This window comes from Aegilops tauschii, chromosome 1 (genome assembly GCF_002575655.3).
Source record: "Aegilops tauschii subsp. strangulata cultivar AL8/78 chromosome 1, Aet v6.0, whole genome shotgun sequence".
NCBI lineage: Eukaryota > Viridiplantae > Streptophyta > Magnoliopsida > Poales > Poaceae > Aegilops > Aegilops tauschii.
In genome coordinates, this window is record NC_053035.3 from 474,693,921 (window position 1) to 474,712,362 (window position 18,442).

The 18,442-nt window shown below is 44.7% G+C and overlaps 1 protein-coding gene across 1 annotated transcript; it reads left to right on the forward strand.

Moving 5' to 3' along the window:
• Positions 1–17,373: 17,373 nt before the first annotated feature.
• On the forward strand, positions 17,374–17,890 carry LOC109750854 (uncharacterized). The gene has a single exon (XM_020309794.2). It carries the CDS (start codon positions 17,378–17,380, stop codon positions 17,888–17,890), a length of 513 nt encoding a protein of 170 aa, XP_020165383.2. The 5' UTR covers positions 17,374–17,377.
• Positions 17,891–18,442: the final 552 nt, after the last annotated feature.

The window sequence follows — 18,442 nt, forward strand, 5'->3', positions numbered from 1 at the left end:
GTTTACATTGAAACTAAAACTAACATAAAGCATTAGACACACAAAGAGACGATCACAGTAGAACTACAAGGTGAGATGTGACGCTCAGCACGATTTTTGAGTTGCTCTTGATCCATGGACGAGAAATGACACACGTGGTAGGAGAAATGGACATTGGGGGCATGTTCGACCAAAGACCCACCAAACGATGGTCTTCATGAAAAAAATATGCTAGGCATCACGCGAAGCAAAGAATCTATCAAACTAAAACTACCATTCTAGCCCCCCCCCCCCAAATATCAAAGCCCATGCCACCCCTATCGAAGAGTTTGTGCACCCATAGGTTGCAGAGCAACTACCTCTGCTATCTTACTTATAACTCAAAAGCTTGAAAGGCAGATATGGTTGTACATGCGTCATAGTCAATGATCAAAATGTTCTTTTTTTTATAGAAGACAATAGGTACCTACTACAACTAAGTTAAGTTAATTAAAATATTTAAAGTAAGTTACAACCAGCCAAGAAAAAGAAAAGGTGAATTGTTAATATAAGTTGGTGACCCACTCAACAAGACCATCATAAGAGACATTTTTTACCATATGAAGAAGAAGCATAAGCTCATCTTTAGACATATGCTTTTAAAAATGAAGTCATATCGGCAAATCCAGATGCTTCAAATAACCAAGATGATTTAACCCATAAAGAAAGTGATATTGAGAACATTATTTAGTCTAAACATATTGTCCAAAAGATATCTAGAGAGCTTGATATTCAGGAACATATACTTCGAGTACATCGAGCAAAGGGGCATTCAAAGAATATATGATCTCTACTTTCAATCAAATGTTGATTGTACATGGCAAATTCATAGGAAGGCGAGTAAAAAGTTTTCCTTTGGAGAGATGCCCTTGTATTCAGTTTCTCAATGAGCACAAACAAAAAGAAAACTTGATGTTTGTGATGAACAAAATATTTGCATAACTATTTGAAGACAACTAGAGTGACATGACGACTTTAAAAAGTTTATAAATTATAGAAGTGGAAAAGGTAGTGCCCCAACTGTATTCCCAAGAAACAGGTTGTGCATATAGATTCATGCCTTATATTTGTTGCCAAAGACACAAAAAATAGAGCAGAGGCAGCCTGAGACAAATGCAAATAAAAAGCATCTATTAAGTCATGATCCAGAATCTGGTCTATAAAACTATTGTATCCAAAGCAAATGAGTACTTGTGCGGCTTATGCAGAAATAGCTCGGGTGCAATACACTTGTCTTGCCAAAACAAAATCAAATTGCCGTCACTAATTATAGAAAATCACCCTATTGAAACACATGAAAAGAAAGGTGGAACCTCTCGGCCAGAAAGAAGCTTTTGTGTGACCCCAATATTGGCTGCATGTAGTATACTAAAGCTCCCAACAAGAAGAACCCAGGTAAAATTTGAAGGGTTGTCGACTTTCTGTAATATTTTCAAGATCAGGGCAATGTTATGATTATCCAAATCTAGCACCCATAAGCCTCCTTCACATTTGGGCTTACAAACTAATTCCCAAGCAGCTAGGGGGTCTTTTTAGTCAAATTATAACCTAGCCGTAACAAATGACTTTTGTATTCATCCAGCTGCTCTATTGCTCATTTGGGAATTGGATTTGTACTCGTGAAGGAACTAGGCAAACAAGATAGAACTGAGTTCACTAATTGCAACCTTCCACCATAGGTGAGAGAGTTGAAATATCAAGCAAATGTCATTGTTACTCTTTGGAACATGGGAAAGAAATCTTGAATTATTAGCTTTCTGGGCCCAAGAGGCAAACATATATAAGAAAATGACATAGTCCCTATTCGATAATTTAGAGCACTAGTCGGTGTAGCAGTATCACTAGCTTCCACATTAATGGGAACCAGTTGTGGTTTTTGAAAACCGATCTTTAACCTTGTGGATGTTGTAAATTCTTGCAAAATCCTATGCAAATGCAGAAGCAATATCAGTAGACATGGTAACAAGAGTAACATCAACATATTACACCACACGAAAATCATGATAAGAGAGCAGAGAAATATGTCACACTAGGAGATAATATGTCATGGCCTTATTGATCACTCTTTGTAGAAGGTCTCTGCAGCCAGCACAAAGAGCGAAGGGGGAAATGATCCTCTTACCTAACACCTGTTATGCAGTTAAAAACCTTGCATCGTGTCTGATTTAACAACACATATGAGGTGCACAAATAAAGGATAAAATGAATCTAATGGCACCACGTATCCCTAGATACTTTACCTAGATACTTTATTCTTGATAGTATTAAGAATTCTCAAATGTTTAATTTTTCAAAAGCTTTCTTGAAATCTACCTTCAGAATGGCCACTTCCTTCTTTGTCTTGTGATAGTAATATAAATATTCAAATCCCACCCTAAACAATCTCGTATAGTTCTCGACTTAATAAAATCATACTGATTTGTGTGAAGTAGCTTCAAAATGATGATTGAAGCTTGTTGGCTAGAAGCTTGCTTATCAGTTGAGAAATTCAGAAGAAGGGAGACTTAGCTGTAGATTTAGAGTGATGTAAGATCCATCTTTCTTTGGAGTTAGAGTGATGTAAGATCCATTATTCCTCTGTAGATTTAGCTGCCCTGTATGAAATTGTCCACAAAGCATATAAAAGTCTTCTTTGATAATATTCCAACACTTCTTTCTTAAAACCATGGTTAAATCCATCTAGGCTAAGAGATTTTTTTGAAGGTAGCTCAACAAAGGTTCTGTCAATTTTTCTCGCAAAAAATGATCAATCAATTTCTTAATGAGTGCGGGGTGCTTTCAAGGACGAAAAGACATCATAGTTATGTAGAAACTTATGTAGGTCACAAAACATGTTATGAACTTTAGATTGACCAAGTATGTCCATATAGGCGATTAAAGATGGATTATCCATTTGAGTTATTAAGACTAGGAATAAATTTCCTTCAATGTTGAATTGTTGCGTAAGAGGGAACGAATTTTGTGTTTTCATCTCTAAGATTTGCCCATTTAACTTTTCCTATTTAATGCCAATATGATTTTTGAAACTAAAGCAATTATGCCTTGTTATCATGTTGCTTCCCCAAGGGACAAGTCATGTGGCGCACGAGCTCTAGATTACTCAATGCCATCAAGTAGTAGAATCTAGGTATTGATGTCCTGACCGATGAACATTCCTAAGGTCAGCATGACTTTTAGCCCGACTATTTAGTTTGTAGCATAACAGTTTGAATTTGGCACGATCCTACTAGCAATATCCATTTAGAAATCGGGCTATTCCAGGCACAGAAATGACTTACTCAAAACCCTGAAGTTCCATGCAGTAATTCTTAAAGTCGGAAAACAGGGGACTTGGGATGGTTGTTTCAGTTTTCATAACACAAGGTACATGATCAGAAGTACTTCTTGCTCAATGATCAAAATGTTGTGGATGTGTAACTTCATATATTCTTTCAACTTTCATAATCCTAAATCGTATAATGTCTGCTTATGTCTAGTAAGTCAATTTTTGGAAAGTGTGGCTTGATTTACTTGTGCTTTTCATAATCAAATTAAACATAGGAAACTTGCAACCACTTGAATGTGGGGGAACACGTATTTTCTTAGCCAAAAATTTCAATTTTGGTAGGCCCTACAATAGGATTATAAGAGCGATGTATATGTTATTGTCAATGTGTTGGGCACGATATTTGTTGGAAGGATAAATATAACCTGCTATTGCTTGTTATGGAATTGTTGGCAATGATCGACTAGCATGTGATGCCGATTTTTCTTCTTTTTAAAAATAGAAGCATCTCTTTAATTCTTTGCAATGTACGTAGGTGATACGCTAACAAAAGAGTTAAGAGCTCATGACCTCCCTATCGAGGATGCACTATTAGACTTTCCAGTTTGCCCTAGTGCCCAGGGCACTTGGCAAAGGCCAAAAACATTTGGCAAAGACTTTGTCGAGTCCCACACTCGGTAAAGACGACTCGACTGGCCAGCAAAGTACATGGTAATACAAGCTATGTTGCTCAAGATAACTATAGGAGTGCATACTCCTCATGCAACTGTATACCTAAGATGTTGTTTTCCCACAAAGGGTAATATATTCATATTAAGATGATACCTATTACTCACGGCATCCGCAATGACAGAATATCAAGCCCAATTTGACATCTAAGATGTTGTGATGTTAAGACTATGTTGGGTCGATGTTTGTTACTATGAAAAACAATCTGGTAGCTGAATAAATGTTGGTTAATTAGTCAGTCCTTCCCAAAATTTGTTCCTACTAGTTTTGATACGGATACCAAGGAGCTCCCAACGTGTGTCATTTCGACATTAACTCGCAACCGAGAAGCCACAGTTTTCATCATACGGAGTAACATATATTCTAATATAAATTTTGTCAAATTCAAACAAGCTTAACTTAAGGCAAGATGAACATGCCTTGTAAATCTAGATAGAGTGATATTTACAGGGAAGAAGAGGACTACGGGTTTTGCATAAATTCAAGCATGTAATGTTTGCTATGTATCACCTCTGTTTTGAAATATAAGATGTTTTGGATATTTCAATATGTACAACATACGAACTAAAATGAGTAAACAAGCACACTAAAACGCGTCTAGAATTCTAGATACATCTGTTTCAGGAAAAAGTTAGAACGTCTTATAATTTGGGATAAAAGGAGTGCTTATTATTCTCGTCTTCCTTTGCTAAACAATTTCATCCTTTCCGCAAGACTCGTTGTCTAAATGTCATATCCACTGTATAACTGGAATCGAAGTCATGCACCACTGATCTAGAAGAAGGTGCAGTGTCACCCGACGCTGACAAAATCAGTTAATATCTTCCTGCTCCAGCGTCCAGTTCTCATCTTGACTAAAAGCATCTTGACCAGAGCTCGGCATACATACATCTATTCTGAACTAAACACAATACGTACCGTAAAGAAAGACAGTGCCGTCCATTCTTGATCGCACGCAGTTAGGTTGACCGGCACTACTATTCGCAGCTGACGACCCTCACCGCACGCAGACCACGAAACTGTTTGGCGATTTCTGTGCTGGTGACACTTGACCACCGTCGGAATGCATGCCCTCTCGCCTTTGAACAGGTCTCCTTGGCGCCTCGATCGCTATATATATAACACAACTTAGAAGTGTTGGCACCAGCCCCCACGCACGCTCTCTAGCACTCGAGCTTGTTTAAGCATACATGGGAAACGCCCTGCCGCTGCCATGCACGTGCAAGGAGGCCACCAACAACGTCGGCGGCGGCAGGGTAAATCAGGACGGCGGCAAGGAGAAAGAGGCGGCCGGCCGACCGGGGTGCCGTGTGGAGGAGCTTGCAGCGGGCGAGGATGGCGGGGTGCGGTTGAAGGTGGTGATGACGAGGAAGGACGCGGCGGAGTTCATGGCCAGGCTGGAGAGGCGGGCCGCGCAGAGGAAAGCCAGGATGGAAGAGCTCGTCAATGGCGGCATGATGAGCCCATGCAGGGATGCATGGAGGCCTCGTCTGGCGACCATACCCGAGAATTAGTAGCAACAGTGCTACACGTACGCGTACGGAGGGACCACGGGCGTTTCACATGCTGATTAGCAATCTGCCTCCGATGTTTGACCACGGGTTTGTAGGTTTTGCACGTAGGCATACATTTTTGGGAAAGGCGTGACAGCTCCAGGGTGCAGGGGCACCCTCATGAACAGTAACTTCAAACAATGTGAAAAAAAATCAAAAAAATCTGAATTTTTGTGGATCAAATATGATCAAACTTTTGATGTTCTTGCAAATTTTCAGCCAGAAATAACACTCGAGGAGCGCTCACAAAAAAAAAACAATTACTGCTCAAAAGTACACATAACTTTGAACACTGTTTTTTTTGTGAGGGCTCCACAAATGTTTTTTCGATGCTGAAACTTTGCATGAACGTTGAATGTTTGATCATATTTGATTCCCCAAAGTTTCAGATTTTTTCGATTTCTTTTCATATTGTTTTGAATTTACTGTTTATGAGGGTGCCCTGCACCCGGGAGCTGAAAGTCCAGTCTCTTTCTGGCTACATTTTTTGGGTTGTAGTGTAGCCTCCGATGTTTAGATTCTCTTACGCTTCAGTTTTTCCTTTTTTGAGTTATAAGCTTCAGATATTTTGCTAGCTTAACTCAACGCTAGTATTCATCCGTGGTTCTGTCGGTGGAAAATTCAGACATTTTAAGTCTGTTTCGAATCATGACGACGTACATGAAGTCATGAACACACACTCACACATGAAAGTTCCTGTAAAGGCGATTGCCAAACTTCTCACAAACAGACTGAAACCACTCATCCCCAACTTAGTGCATGGGGATCAAACGGTTTCATTTCAGGCCGTAATATTGCCGAGAACTTTGTCTACGCTACTGATCTCATTACCACTCGCCACAATAAAAAGGTGCCTACGATGATAATTAAGCTAGACTCCCGGAAGGCGTTTGACTCCTTTTCTCGGCCTTGTCGAGATAAAATACTACTCCCTCCGTCCCAAAATAAGTGACTCAACTTTGTACTTATTTTGGGACGGATGGACTACTTACCACAGGCTTCCCTACTGCATTCAGGCTTTGGGTACAAAACATCCTTCTCACTGGTAAAACTGCAGTTCTACTTAATCGTGTCCCGGGACCCCGAATCAACGTGTAAGAATGAGTTGCATCAGGGCAACCCCCCCTCTCTCCTTACCTATTCATCATCGTAGCCGATATATTGCAACAGTTAATCTCTCGGCAGCTTCATCTATCCCTTCTTCACCACCCCCTTTTTGCCCACTTACCTCCCACAACACTACAATACTCCGATGACACGTTGATAATCACTACGGCTTCTCCCTCGGCGACTTCTGCCCTTAAAAGCATCATGTATGACTTCTCGTTAGCCACTGGTTTACATTTAATTTCTCACATACTTGCTTTGTCCCACTACATACTTCCCACTCTGATCAGACCGCCATTGCTACCGTTCTAGACTGTCGTATTTCCTCCTTCCCTCAAACCTACTTAGGCATGCCTCTCTCCCACCCTCCCCCCCCCCCCCCCCCCCCCCCACCCAAACCCTTTCCTGCCATTATTGAGCAATGTAAAAAATTGCTTTCTGGTTGGCGAGCTAAGCTATTGGCCAATGGTGATAGGCTGGTTTTAATTACGGTGGTTTTGATTCTCTGCTCATTTACTTTCTGACCATTTTTGCTTTTCCTTAAAAGGTCTTAAAACAACTGGATGCTCTTAGACGCGCTTTCTTCTAGACTACCGAGGATCACTACTTAGGGGCTCAATGCCTCATTGATTGGAAATGTTTACAAACCAAAAAAAGGTGGTTTAAGCATTAAAAACTTGCATGTTTAAAATAATTATCTTCTCATGAAGTTTGCTGCCAAATCCTTGCCTCCCTCTCCTACACCTTGGTTAGATTGGCTTTCCCTACAACACCCCAATGCTCTTGTGATGCCAGATTCTCACCCCTCTTTTCTCTGCGAAACCATAAACACACAAGTGTCATCTCTACAAAAAATTACCTTAGTGCTCATTTCTGATGGGACTGCAACTTATTTCTGTCTTGATACTTGGCTCGCTTCGACACCTTCGGCCACCTGTTCCCTTTCCTCTTTTCACATTCCACTGATCCTTTTGTTAGAGTGGCAAATATTATGTGTTTTGGTTTGGAATTTAACCTGTGTAACCACCTAACTAGTGTTGCTACCCTAGAAATGGTTTCTCTATTGTATTTGCTGCAGGATTTTAGGCTCTCAGACGAACCAGACCGCTTCCTCAATGGGGGCCATGCTTTCATGACAAAGAGAGCCTATGAGTTGTTAACAAAAGAAGATGATGAAGACAGACACACTCAAATCATTTGGCAGTTCAAGGTGCCAAACAAGATTAAGTTATTTGCTTGCTTCTCTTCAAGGGTAGGCTCAACACAAATGAAAACTTAGCTCATAAATAAATCACCGCAAACCAAGAGTGCCCAAGATGCTCTCAATTAGAAGACACGGATCAACTCTTTATCACTTGTCCACTGGACAACAAAATCTGGCAAAGGCTAGCCATTTATCCCAACTCCTCAAGCACCTCATCACTTTGGGAGGCAACAACACCACCGGGGCTTGACAATGATACATGGCCTTTTATTCTTCTCGCTATTCTATGGAGAATTTGGGATGCCCAAGATATACACTCCTCGCTCACTCTTAAACTTATTGTAACAGACTTAGATTTGTGGTCACACCGCTTGCCTAAGCAGTGTGATAAGGACGATGTCTCCTCGTGGCGGTGCTTCCTCTCCTCGGGTTCTTATGTGCCCATGTAATCTGTGAAAGTTCCTACGGCTTGCTGCTTTTGAGTAATATATTTAGGTGGGGGAACTCCCCCTATGATTCTCAAAAAAAAAAAACTCATGATGCCTACATGAATCCGCGATCATAAGTGGACTCCAGATACCGAGGGTATCTGTAATCGATCTCCAACACTAAAGTCCCCAAATTCTTTCCCAAACCTAACTTGCAAAAAAAACAAGGTTTTAAAGGATGCGTTCTAACTAATCCCCATAACTTAATCCTTGGTTTTTGCTAATTCGTACCTATTTTGTATTACCTTTGTCCCAAATTAGTTGTTTTAGATTTGTGTAGATATGGGTGTACTTAACACTAAAGCGTGTCTGGACATAGTACCAAAACAAATCTGAGATAACTAATTCGGGATGAAGGGAGTATAAAAAAGTAAAATAAAATTTTAATTATATTGCCACATTATTATAGAAAAAAGGATGGAAAAAACTTGAAATGATAAGTGCCACACGTCAGGTGCGTGGCACTCCGACCCTGACGTTTTTCAGTAGAAGTTTTATAGGGTTTGACTGGAGGATGCTCACCGCAAGTATATGCCAGCACCTTTGAGTTCGATCTCTCCTAGCTTCTTGGTCAACGTATTCTTATGCATACGTAACAGTCGAACCAATCACCGTGTGTCCGTGTTCCATGGCGACCTGTTCAAAGGCTAAACAAATCGTACGTAATATTGATGACTGGTCCAGGCCAATCTTCGTATAATTTAGTTATACTATACGTGATGACATGAACGTCTTTGTTATTGATGTTATATACATGTGGATCTCTCCTAGCAGTAGTAGTATGTACGTGTGCCAACGCAACTGTCAAACCCAATCGCCGCGTTGACAATAAGTTCAAAGCTAACTAGCTAGGCGTGCATCCACAAAATGTTCTCCACCCATTAGGTTCAGACTTAAGATGATCAGCTTTATAGCCATTTATCTACTGATGATGAAACATCAACATGGTATTAACGACCGGTCCAAGCCCACATCGCTATATATAAAACACGCACGCACAGAGGTGTCGCTCAGAAATCGGAAAGTCGAAGCACACAACGATCGCCACTACCTCCTCCTCACTCTCGCCGCACTTGCTCGAGCGTGTGGCTACGCACACATGGGCAACACGCTGCCATGCATGTGCAAGGAGGCCAGGGTGGTGCACGCCACCGTCGCCGGTGCCAAGAAGGTGAAAAGGAAGGAGCGGCCGGCGGCGGCAAAGAACATCTTCGTCGACAGGGATGATCAGGACCGCGGGGACGAGGAGGGGGTGGAGAAGAGGCCGGCGTGGCCGCGGTGCCACATGCAGGAGGTTGCCGTGGGCGAGGACGGCGCGGTGCGGTTGAAGGTGGTGATGACAAGGAAGGACGCGGCGGAGTTCATGGCGAGGCTGGAGGAGCGGGCCGCAGCGGAGAGGAAAGCCAGGACGGGGTGTCTCAGCCACGGCGGCGCCGTCACGGGCCCGTGCCGAGATGCGTGGAGGCCTCGTCTCGCGACCATACAGGAGAACTGCTAGCTACCTATCTCCGTGTTCTCTACTCTGCTCTCTGCACGCATGGTTTGGCGACGTGTACCGTTACACGTTTGTAAGTACACTGTACACTTTTGCAACATGGAGCGACTATTTGTAAGGTCACGTCAAAACAATATTCGCGTAGTCGATTTTAGATCTCTTTTTAAGGTGCATACTTCTTTTCAACTCCTCTTGCTCCATATATATCAACATCTCCTGCATTACCTTGCTCCATATCCAAATTATGACTAAACAGATGTGTGCTCTGTTGTGTGGAGTAAAACTGGATTGGCTCTGGCTCCTCAACTAGTACAGCTCCTTCTGATATTTTGGATGGTGACTTGTAAACCACACCAGCATCACTCACCTCATATACGGTGCTCTCTCCAACATTGCCTATAGGAACTTGTTGATCACAAACATAACCTATGTTTAAATCTGCAGGTATGGGCCCACTACCCTTAACTACTATCAGGTTTTACTATGTTCTACCCCGCAAAAAAAAAAGGTTTACTATGTTATGATCGATCTCGGTTGGCAATGTGGTCCAGTATCTCATCAACCTTGTCATCATCACATATCTCCTCCAAACCTGCTATTCCCAACCCAACATCCCTCACATATATAATACATGCAGTCTTTAAGTCCATATCATGTTGTCTCTATGAGTGCTAAAAAATTGAAAAATGTGATGCCTGAAACACACATAGTCTTTTCCAAGTTATCCCGATCATGAAAGTGGAGTCTAACTTCCCAAACATCATGAGACAAGCTACAAAACAAAGACACTACACATTAATTACACAGTCCGTAACAAGTACTTAAATACCTACTAATTAATTGCATTACATAACCATTTTAACTAGCAATCCATACCAAGTTATGAAAGATTCAATTAAACAGTACATTACTACTACAAATAATAATAATGACCAATTTAAATAAACATTGCATGCCAACTACTTGAATTAATAGAGCCAATAAGGAAACACTATAATTATAACTTTACTGTTTACTAAACAAGGTATAAATTGTACTTTAAATTAGACTATATAATTGACAGGGCAGGGCAATAGCAATGTTCACTACCATCAAATTGACAGGGCAGAATCCCCAATTTGTATTAGAACCCTAACCCTAAACCTAGAGTTTCGTTCGGAGTTGAATGCCCAGTTTAGTTTAGAACCCTAACGCTAGCTAGAATCAACATAAAATGAGGGGGAGAAAGCTTACTCAACACCGCCCAACGCAGATGCCCGCTGGTGGCTCCCCGTCGGAGTCGCCTACACAGCACGGGCAAAGTGCAGACAGCACGGTACTCGAGCGACGGCGACGGCGCTATGCTCTGCGGGGCCTGGCTAGGGTTAGAGCTCCCGCAGACCTCCTCTGGTGGATTTGGATCTCGGTCGCCAAGCAACCCTCCTGCACCATCACCGCGTGCGCCATCCACTCCTCTGCTGGTGTTAGGGCTCGCCGTCGCCATGGATGAGACAAAGAGAGAGAGTGGAGAGCGCGGGGAAAGGGGGAAATGTCAAGGCGGAGGGGAAAGGATAAACCGGGAACCGGTTATGACCTAGCAGTGCCGTCAAACGTCGTTAGTTCGTGTCCATTACACACTTAATCCGCGTCATAAAAACGGGACCCACATGTCATAATCAAGGTTAAAATGCCCAAACAGACGAGTCAGTGTTTCCTGCAAAAGATTAAACCTAGAATCACTGTTTTCTACCAGAAATTCGTAGGACTGTGTTTGCTGCAAACCTAGACGTCAATGTGGTGGTTTTCTACCATTCATTCTTTTTTTCTTTTCTTTCAAAGAGAACTGCACGCGTCAGTTGCATGGTTGTCTTGCTAGCTAGCTCTCTTCTTGTGACCCTTGGGGACGAGTATCTACTATTAAAGGAGAATCGAAGGTCGTGATGGTTCGACCTCCTTCGCTCCCCCTGTCTCGTTCGGTCCTCCCCCTCGTACCACCTCCCTCGCACGATTTCTCCGTAAAAAAATATTAGCCACGACCGCCGCCCCTTTGTTCTCCCAACCCCTCGCTCCCGATTCCCTCACGGCCTCACCCTAATGATGCCCACCCACGATCTCCCCTCTCCGCTCCCAACTCACCCGATCGCAGGGAGTCTACCAAGCAGTTTCGTCTTCCACGGTTCCATCCCATCAGCCACCGCCGATCCACTTACCCCGTCCCATCTTCTTGCGGATCTCCTCCCGGCCGCCGCCACCATCTCCCGTACAAATCTTCGGCTCCATCCCCCGTGTCTCCGCCTGCATCGACTTCTCCTCCTTTGCGACATGAACGGCGATCGACTGGTTGACCGTTTCATTCTCGCCGTCGGTGGCCGCCGCCCTGCAGCTGCTGTTCCGGGCTTGGAGCTCCCTCTCCGTGTTGCTGCTTAGAGGAGCGGTGATGCTATGCATGGCCATGTTGATTATGGTGCTCGCCCATATGGCCTTCCTCGGGACGGTTAGCGCCGCGGCAAAGATGAGACAAGCCGCTGGCGGTGGCAGCGGCCGGCCATTCTGCTTTGAGAAAAAGAGGATGTGGCTCCGCGACCTGCTTCCCCATGGTGCTCGTCCAGATCCTGATGAACAATGAGAGGTATGTACACACGCATAGCTTGCTTAGTTAACACAGGTTATTTAGCGTAAAGACGATTGATCGAACGACCTCAAGTGTTGAGAGAGTCACAGAGATCGAGCTAGCTAAACTTTGAAGAGGAAGTAGTAGTTAATCTCATGTCATGGCGTCCACGGAGAAAACAGGTGTATCAACTATCGATTGGGGGCAGCTTACAGGCTCACGTTGTCGGCCCACCGATTAATTGTGCAGGTCCTTTGACGACTCCGCCGACCCGTCGCCAAGGTAGGTGCCATTTCAAGTCTTCAAGTTTATAAACGGTGCATCTGCATGCATGTAGGAGCTGGTGAGGGAGGAGTGTGAACGATGGGCCAGGAGCGGCGTCGACGTGTGGTACGAGGCCCGCCGGGACAAGGTGTGGTATGCCTACGCTCGCCGCGCAAGTTCGTTGCCATCTTCGACGTATCCTGCGCCGGAGTTCCTCGCCAACACCGTGCCGCTCCTCCTCCGCAACCCAGGCCTCACGCTCATGCAGGCGTACTTGGAGAGGAGTTCAGTACGTTCAGCTCCTGTCCAATTGCATATGCATCCCTCGGAAGGGTGGTTGCCAATTGTAGAAGCTGCTGCTATAACTGTATGTAGTGAATGCAGACGAGTGCCTGCTGATGAGGACGCAAGAGATGTCCATGGACTACCATTTCAAGGTGGAGAAGCAAGCATGGTCCTCACTCTGCTACTTCGAATACAACTGGAGTCTCACATGTGCTTGTTGATCCCTAATTTTAGGTCTTGGTATTTAGTTTTGCTTGGTTTGTTTGGAACTATAGGTGTTTGTCACAGACATGAGCCGGACTAAAGACAACATGCAGTTAACCTTGAGTCAGACTAAAGAGTGAAGACAACATGCAGTTAACTTAAGTAAGCGGAGACAAACATAAAACAGTAAGGTACTTTGTTACCAATACATCTCAGATGTTGAAAGAATATTAAAAGAGGTAAGACTTGCACCTGTACTAAACAGTTTGAATTGGCTCTTGGGAATCTTTAAAAGTGAAAACCATGATGTTGATATATCTGTGATTGATAGTTCATGCGGTGCTGCACAATGGTAGTCAGACTTCAATAAAAAGGACAAAAATTGAAAAAGAATAGTTCATCATCTTTTGACTAACTTTGGATCTAGGCCAACAGTTCAACATCTTCTTTCACAAGTTTTCAAAGAAATAATTCGAAATCTGCAGATGATCACTACAGCGTCAAATCCAGATGCCCTTTGACATCTTATGGGTGAAACTGGATTGTAAAAAGTAAATCTTATTAGCGGTGTCCCAATCCTCAAATTGATATTTTTTATACTGATGTGCAGACTTCCAAATTGGGAAATTTTCGATCGTGATATGATTTGGAGAGTTGATGCATGATTTCAGATGGCTACCAAATTGGAAAAATTTCAACCTTCACCAGTATAGAGGTATTTCACACGTGCAGGTTTGGTTCATGATTGCAGTGCATGTCAGATTCAGTTTGTGCATGAAAAGTCTGTATATGCGTATACCAATAATGATAACTTTATTTTCAAATTACCGAAAAAGGGTTTCCCCCGCTTTGTATTCCAATGCAACCAGCCAACATAGGATACATCTCGACGCTGGGGCGAGCAGCACAACAAGCCCAAAGACAAAAAAATAAGAAGAAACATAATGCCAACAACGGCAGATCGACAAAGCACGGAAGGCCCGCCACCGCTGCGCCCTCCAGAAACACCCCACCACCGCCCGAGGCTCCGAGTGCCGCATACCAAGCAACACCTCCAAGAAGGTATGCGACGCCGACGACGCTGCTGCCCGAACAAGTCCTAGGGTTTCCCCCGGTATGCGGAGGAAAGTAGGGGATGGCTACCACCGACGCCCTTCAAGAAGGAATGGTGGCACCCGCCGGTGTCACCGCATCGGCGCCGGACGAACCGGCAAGGATTTCTCCCGCACACCAAACACCACCGCCCATCCGGAGCCAACCATCCAAACTACCACCCAATGCGCCACTGCGGTTGCGCCGCCGCCCACGCCGTCTCACTACGAGGACCACCACGAGGCCGAGAAGACCGGAGAGAAGCGCCACGCGACGAGAACAACAGCACTAATGCCGAGCGGAAGGGAACCACCTCCACCGCCGTCGTGCGAGAAGTCGAGCCTCCGGCACTGTCGCGGTAGCCGACCGGACACGGCAGCGGGGCATACCAGGCCACCCCTGGCCCGGCCAGGCCCGAAACAGGCCCGCGAAGCCCCGCCGGCCGTGCTGCAGCAAGCTGGCATCGGTGCCGCCAGCCCCCGTCGCGCAACACCGCTCCCCTGCATCCCGGGAGTCACGCCGCCAACCAGCCCCGCCGCCGGCCCGCCCAGGCCCAGATGGGCCCCGTAGGGCCTAGATCTGGGCCGAGCGCCGCCGCCAGGACGAGCCACAGCGCCACCCCGCCGCCAACGACGGCGCCGCCACCCAGCCGCCCGCCTGCTCTGCGACAAGGAACCCCGCTGCCAGCTGGACCGCCGTATTTTCAAATTCAAATGCACCTATTGTCCGCGTGACAAGTGCGTGAATAAATTAGTAACATGTTGCCCACATCAGGCTTATAATTTTTTTTTGAATAATGTGTAGAAAATATTGATGTGTACTTCCCGCGGCGAGTGAGCCAGAGCGCATGACGTATTCTCATAGCCTACCGCCACCAGTCAAGTACCAAGGTGGTTCTCAATCGATATTGAGCATGATGAGTACTTCCTCTCTCGTCGTGTCGCTGATACAGGCCCCATCTGCATGTGATCTACTTTTTTTGATAGATTGGAAAAGGAGATGCTTTAATAGGAATAAAGGAATCAGAAGAGCATGACAGAGAAAGACATTGAACGGGCATAGCAGAAGAACCTTTCATGCAAATGTCATTATGTACATTTTCGCTGTTAGAACCTGAAGAATACTTTATGTATTTCCTATGATTGGAGTCCGTTCTCGTAATTTTCTATTAACTAGGCATGTCGGTTGTCCACCTTAATGTTCCTGTCAGTCTGAACTCATCACATGTTCTCGATTTTCAGTCATGCTTTCACCTTTGATCTACAACTGTGTGAAATCAAAACATATGTCTGAGGCTCAATGTAATGTTGAAACTTGGAGGTTATCAAATCATATGCTTTTGGGGCTGTAAGAGCTTAAACTAACTATTGCATACATTTTGGCTCTAGATTTACCTTTTGTATTTGTCCATGATGAAGAAAAGGCGCACATAGAGCTGGATTTGTTAAGCTTCTCTATTCTCAAGGAGGTCAAAGGATCCCTCCTGAGAAAGAGTCAGTAAACATTCCTCTTTTGCAAGTCAAATGTATTTTGGTTTGGAAGTAGTATATGTTGTTTAAGAGGGTCTATTTTCCAGAAAAAAATGTTATTCTCTTGTTTCTATACACAAAATTTTGCCACTTCATGTCGTTCATGTTTCCTTTTAGTTAGTTGTGACCAATATTGCTTAAGTTCCCTTTCAACAAACTAATTGCCAAAAAAGTGATGAGAAGAATTTTTTGATTTGTTTAAAATATATAATATGTAATACAAGATTTTGAAAAGAGGGCTCACACTGTGGCAAAAAAGGTGAAGGGAAAGAAATGGCAATGAGAAAAATATCGCTTTATCTTCTTGCTAGGAGTGAGTGGTTAAAGAGACACGACAATTGCCTATGAAGGAAGAAGCATGAGGGAAGAAGCGTAGAAATCCAAATCACATATTGTCATGTTCGACGCACAATTCTTAATTAAAACAATTATTTAATAACTATGCATTTTGTTCCTCCGTGGCAACACATGTGCATTCAGCTAGTAAGAGTAGTATCATCTCAGAAAAGAAAGATACCACGGTAACTTGAGTCACACATTACAATTTCCAAAGGTAAAAACTCAAAAAGAGACGTGCATGCATCTATACATGGCAAACTCTACTTCATCTTTGGGTTACCATCATGGCCACCAGCGCCCAAACATGTCTAGCGCTGGCCAATGGGCGCAATGCCTTGAGGCTGCAGACATGCATGGCCCATGCATGCATGCAATGCGTTGACGGAAGGCGGATAATATTCGGCCGGGCTTTGAATGCATTGTGTGTGACACGATCGATGGGATGTGCTCAGTCTGTGAGAGTTATGACACTGACGTGATGATCAAACCAAACCAGTTGGTAACATTTCTTTGGTTGAAAAGAAAACGGAAATCAAAGAAAAAAGAGATGCAGTCAAACGAAGGAAATAAGGTGGCAAAGGCCGCGTACGCTTTCGGGGCATCGGTCACGTACAGCCGCTGTCTTTTTGCCTCCTTGGCCATGTAGGCTTGCAGCTACTACGTACCTAGCTAGCACCTTAGCTGTCCCATGGAGTAAGTTAATTAGAAGCAAACCAGACAGTACTCAGTAGCTAGATACTACAGTGACACGATGGAAATATATGCCGATATATGTAGTTTGTGTCTCCTCAACTCGTAGGGGCCTCTTTGGGTGCGCATGATGTCCTGTCCTGAGGGAAAGTGGGCTGAGCACATTGCCAACACATGTCACATAGTCTTCCCCGAAACGGAGAGCATTGTTCTGAGGGCATCTCGCCTGCCACATCACCCACTATCCACTCTCCATCCTCACTACTCTACCTTTGACTCCGCGTGCACTTGTCACTTCCGGCTGTCCATCCATCCTCACCCATTCACTCAAACATGTGAGTGTGTGCGTTGTGCTTGAGACAGTGGCAAGCTAGCCAGTTTGGGTCCGAGGAGAAAAAACAAACAAGTACCGTGTACATGGTGGCCACTGCAGGAGAGGAGCATATATACCAGCCAGTAGCCACCCTGCACCACGCGCATCACACATACACCGCAGCAAACGAAGCCAGTAGCTGGCCACCTTTGATGGAGAGCAGGGGCAGCGCGAGAGGAGGAGACCGCGGCCACCTCGACCACCACCGGCAGGTGCTGCTGCTGAGGCCGGCTGCGGCATGGAGCTACGCCTCCGCCGGCGGCGGCGCGTCGTGCCCGGCGCAGAGGTCGCCGTCGTCTTCGTACACGTGCGGCTACTGCAAGAGGGAGTTCCGGTCGGCGCAGGCGCTGGGTGGGCACATGAACGTGCACCGCCGGGAGAGGGCCAGGATCCGCCACTACTACTGCTCCGCCTACCCCGCAGCTCCAGCTCCTGCTCCTGCTGCTGTCCACAGAGACTGGGTGCCCAACCTCAACTTCTCGCCGCCGCGTTGCCCCAGTGGCGACTATGGCGGCACATCCACGGCGACCCCCGCCGTCTACAGCTTCTTCTCCACCACGGCGGCCGCGGAGGCGGCCAAGGCTGCGTTGGTGGTGGACCTGGAACTGGGGGTCGGAGGAGGGGGAGGAGGTTTGGATCTTGAGCTTAGGCTTGGCTGCTCCTGAGTGTTGACTCTTCAGGATTGACATTATAATCCATCCATCAATCTATATCTATCTATCTCTGAAATGTCTGCATGCACGACTACGTACGCGTGCATGCATGCTAATGTTAGCTGGCTAGAGAACGAGAAACGCAGTGATGTTCTAACTATGTAGTAGTATGTCAGATTTGGAGGAGTGTATTTGTTCAAGCACGTGAACAATTAGTTTTAACTTGTAGCTTGATTGGTTGGTTTGCAATGAAAACTTGCATCCTTTGGAGCTTGTTCAACTATGCATGTGTCGGATTTACTCCCTCCGTCCCACAATATAAGACATTTCTACAAGCTATAAGACGTTTTTGCGACGGAGGGAATATTAACTTTTGTGTTACTACAAAAAAAATCAAAGGATTGATATTTTATCGTAACAAAAGTGTTTACATCTTGCCAAAAAGAAAATAATAATGAAATATTAGAAAGAACAAAAAATATACTAGTCCGCTCGAAACTAATTAGAGGGGGTGAAAGGTTGGAGACCATGACGCTGCAGTGCATGGGCCAAATCGCTCTACTA

Bases quoted from the DNA above. Each gene is read 5' to 3' on its own strand.
- LOC109750854 (XM_020309794.2), top strand. From the start codon at position 17,378: ATGGAGAGCAGGGGCAGCGCGAGAGGAGGAGACCGCGGCCACCTCGAC.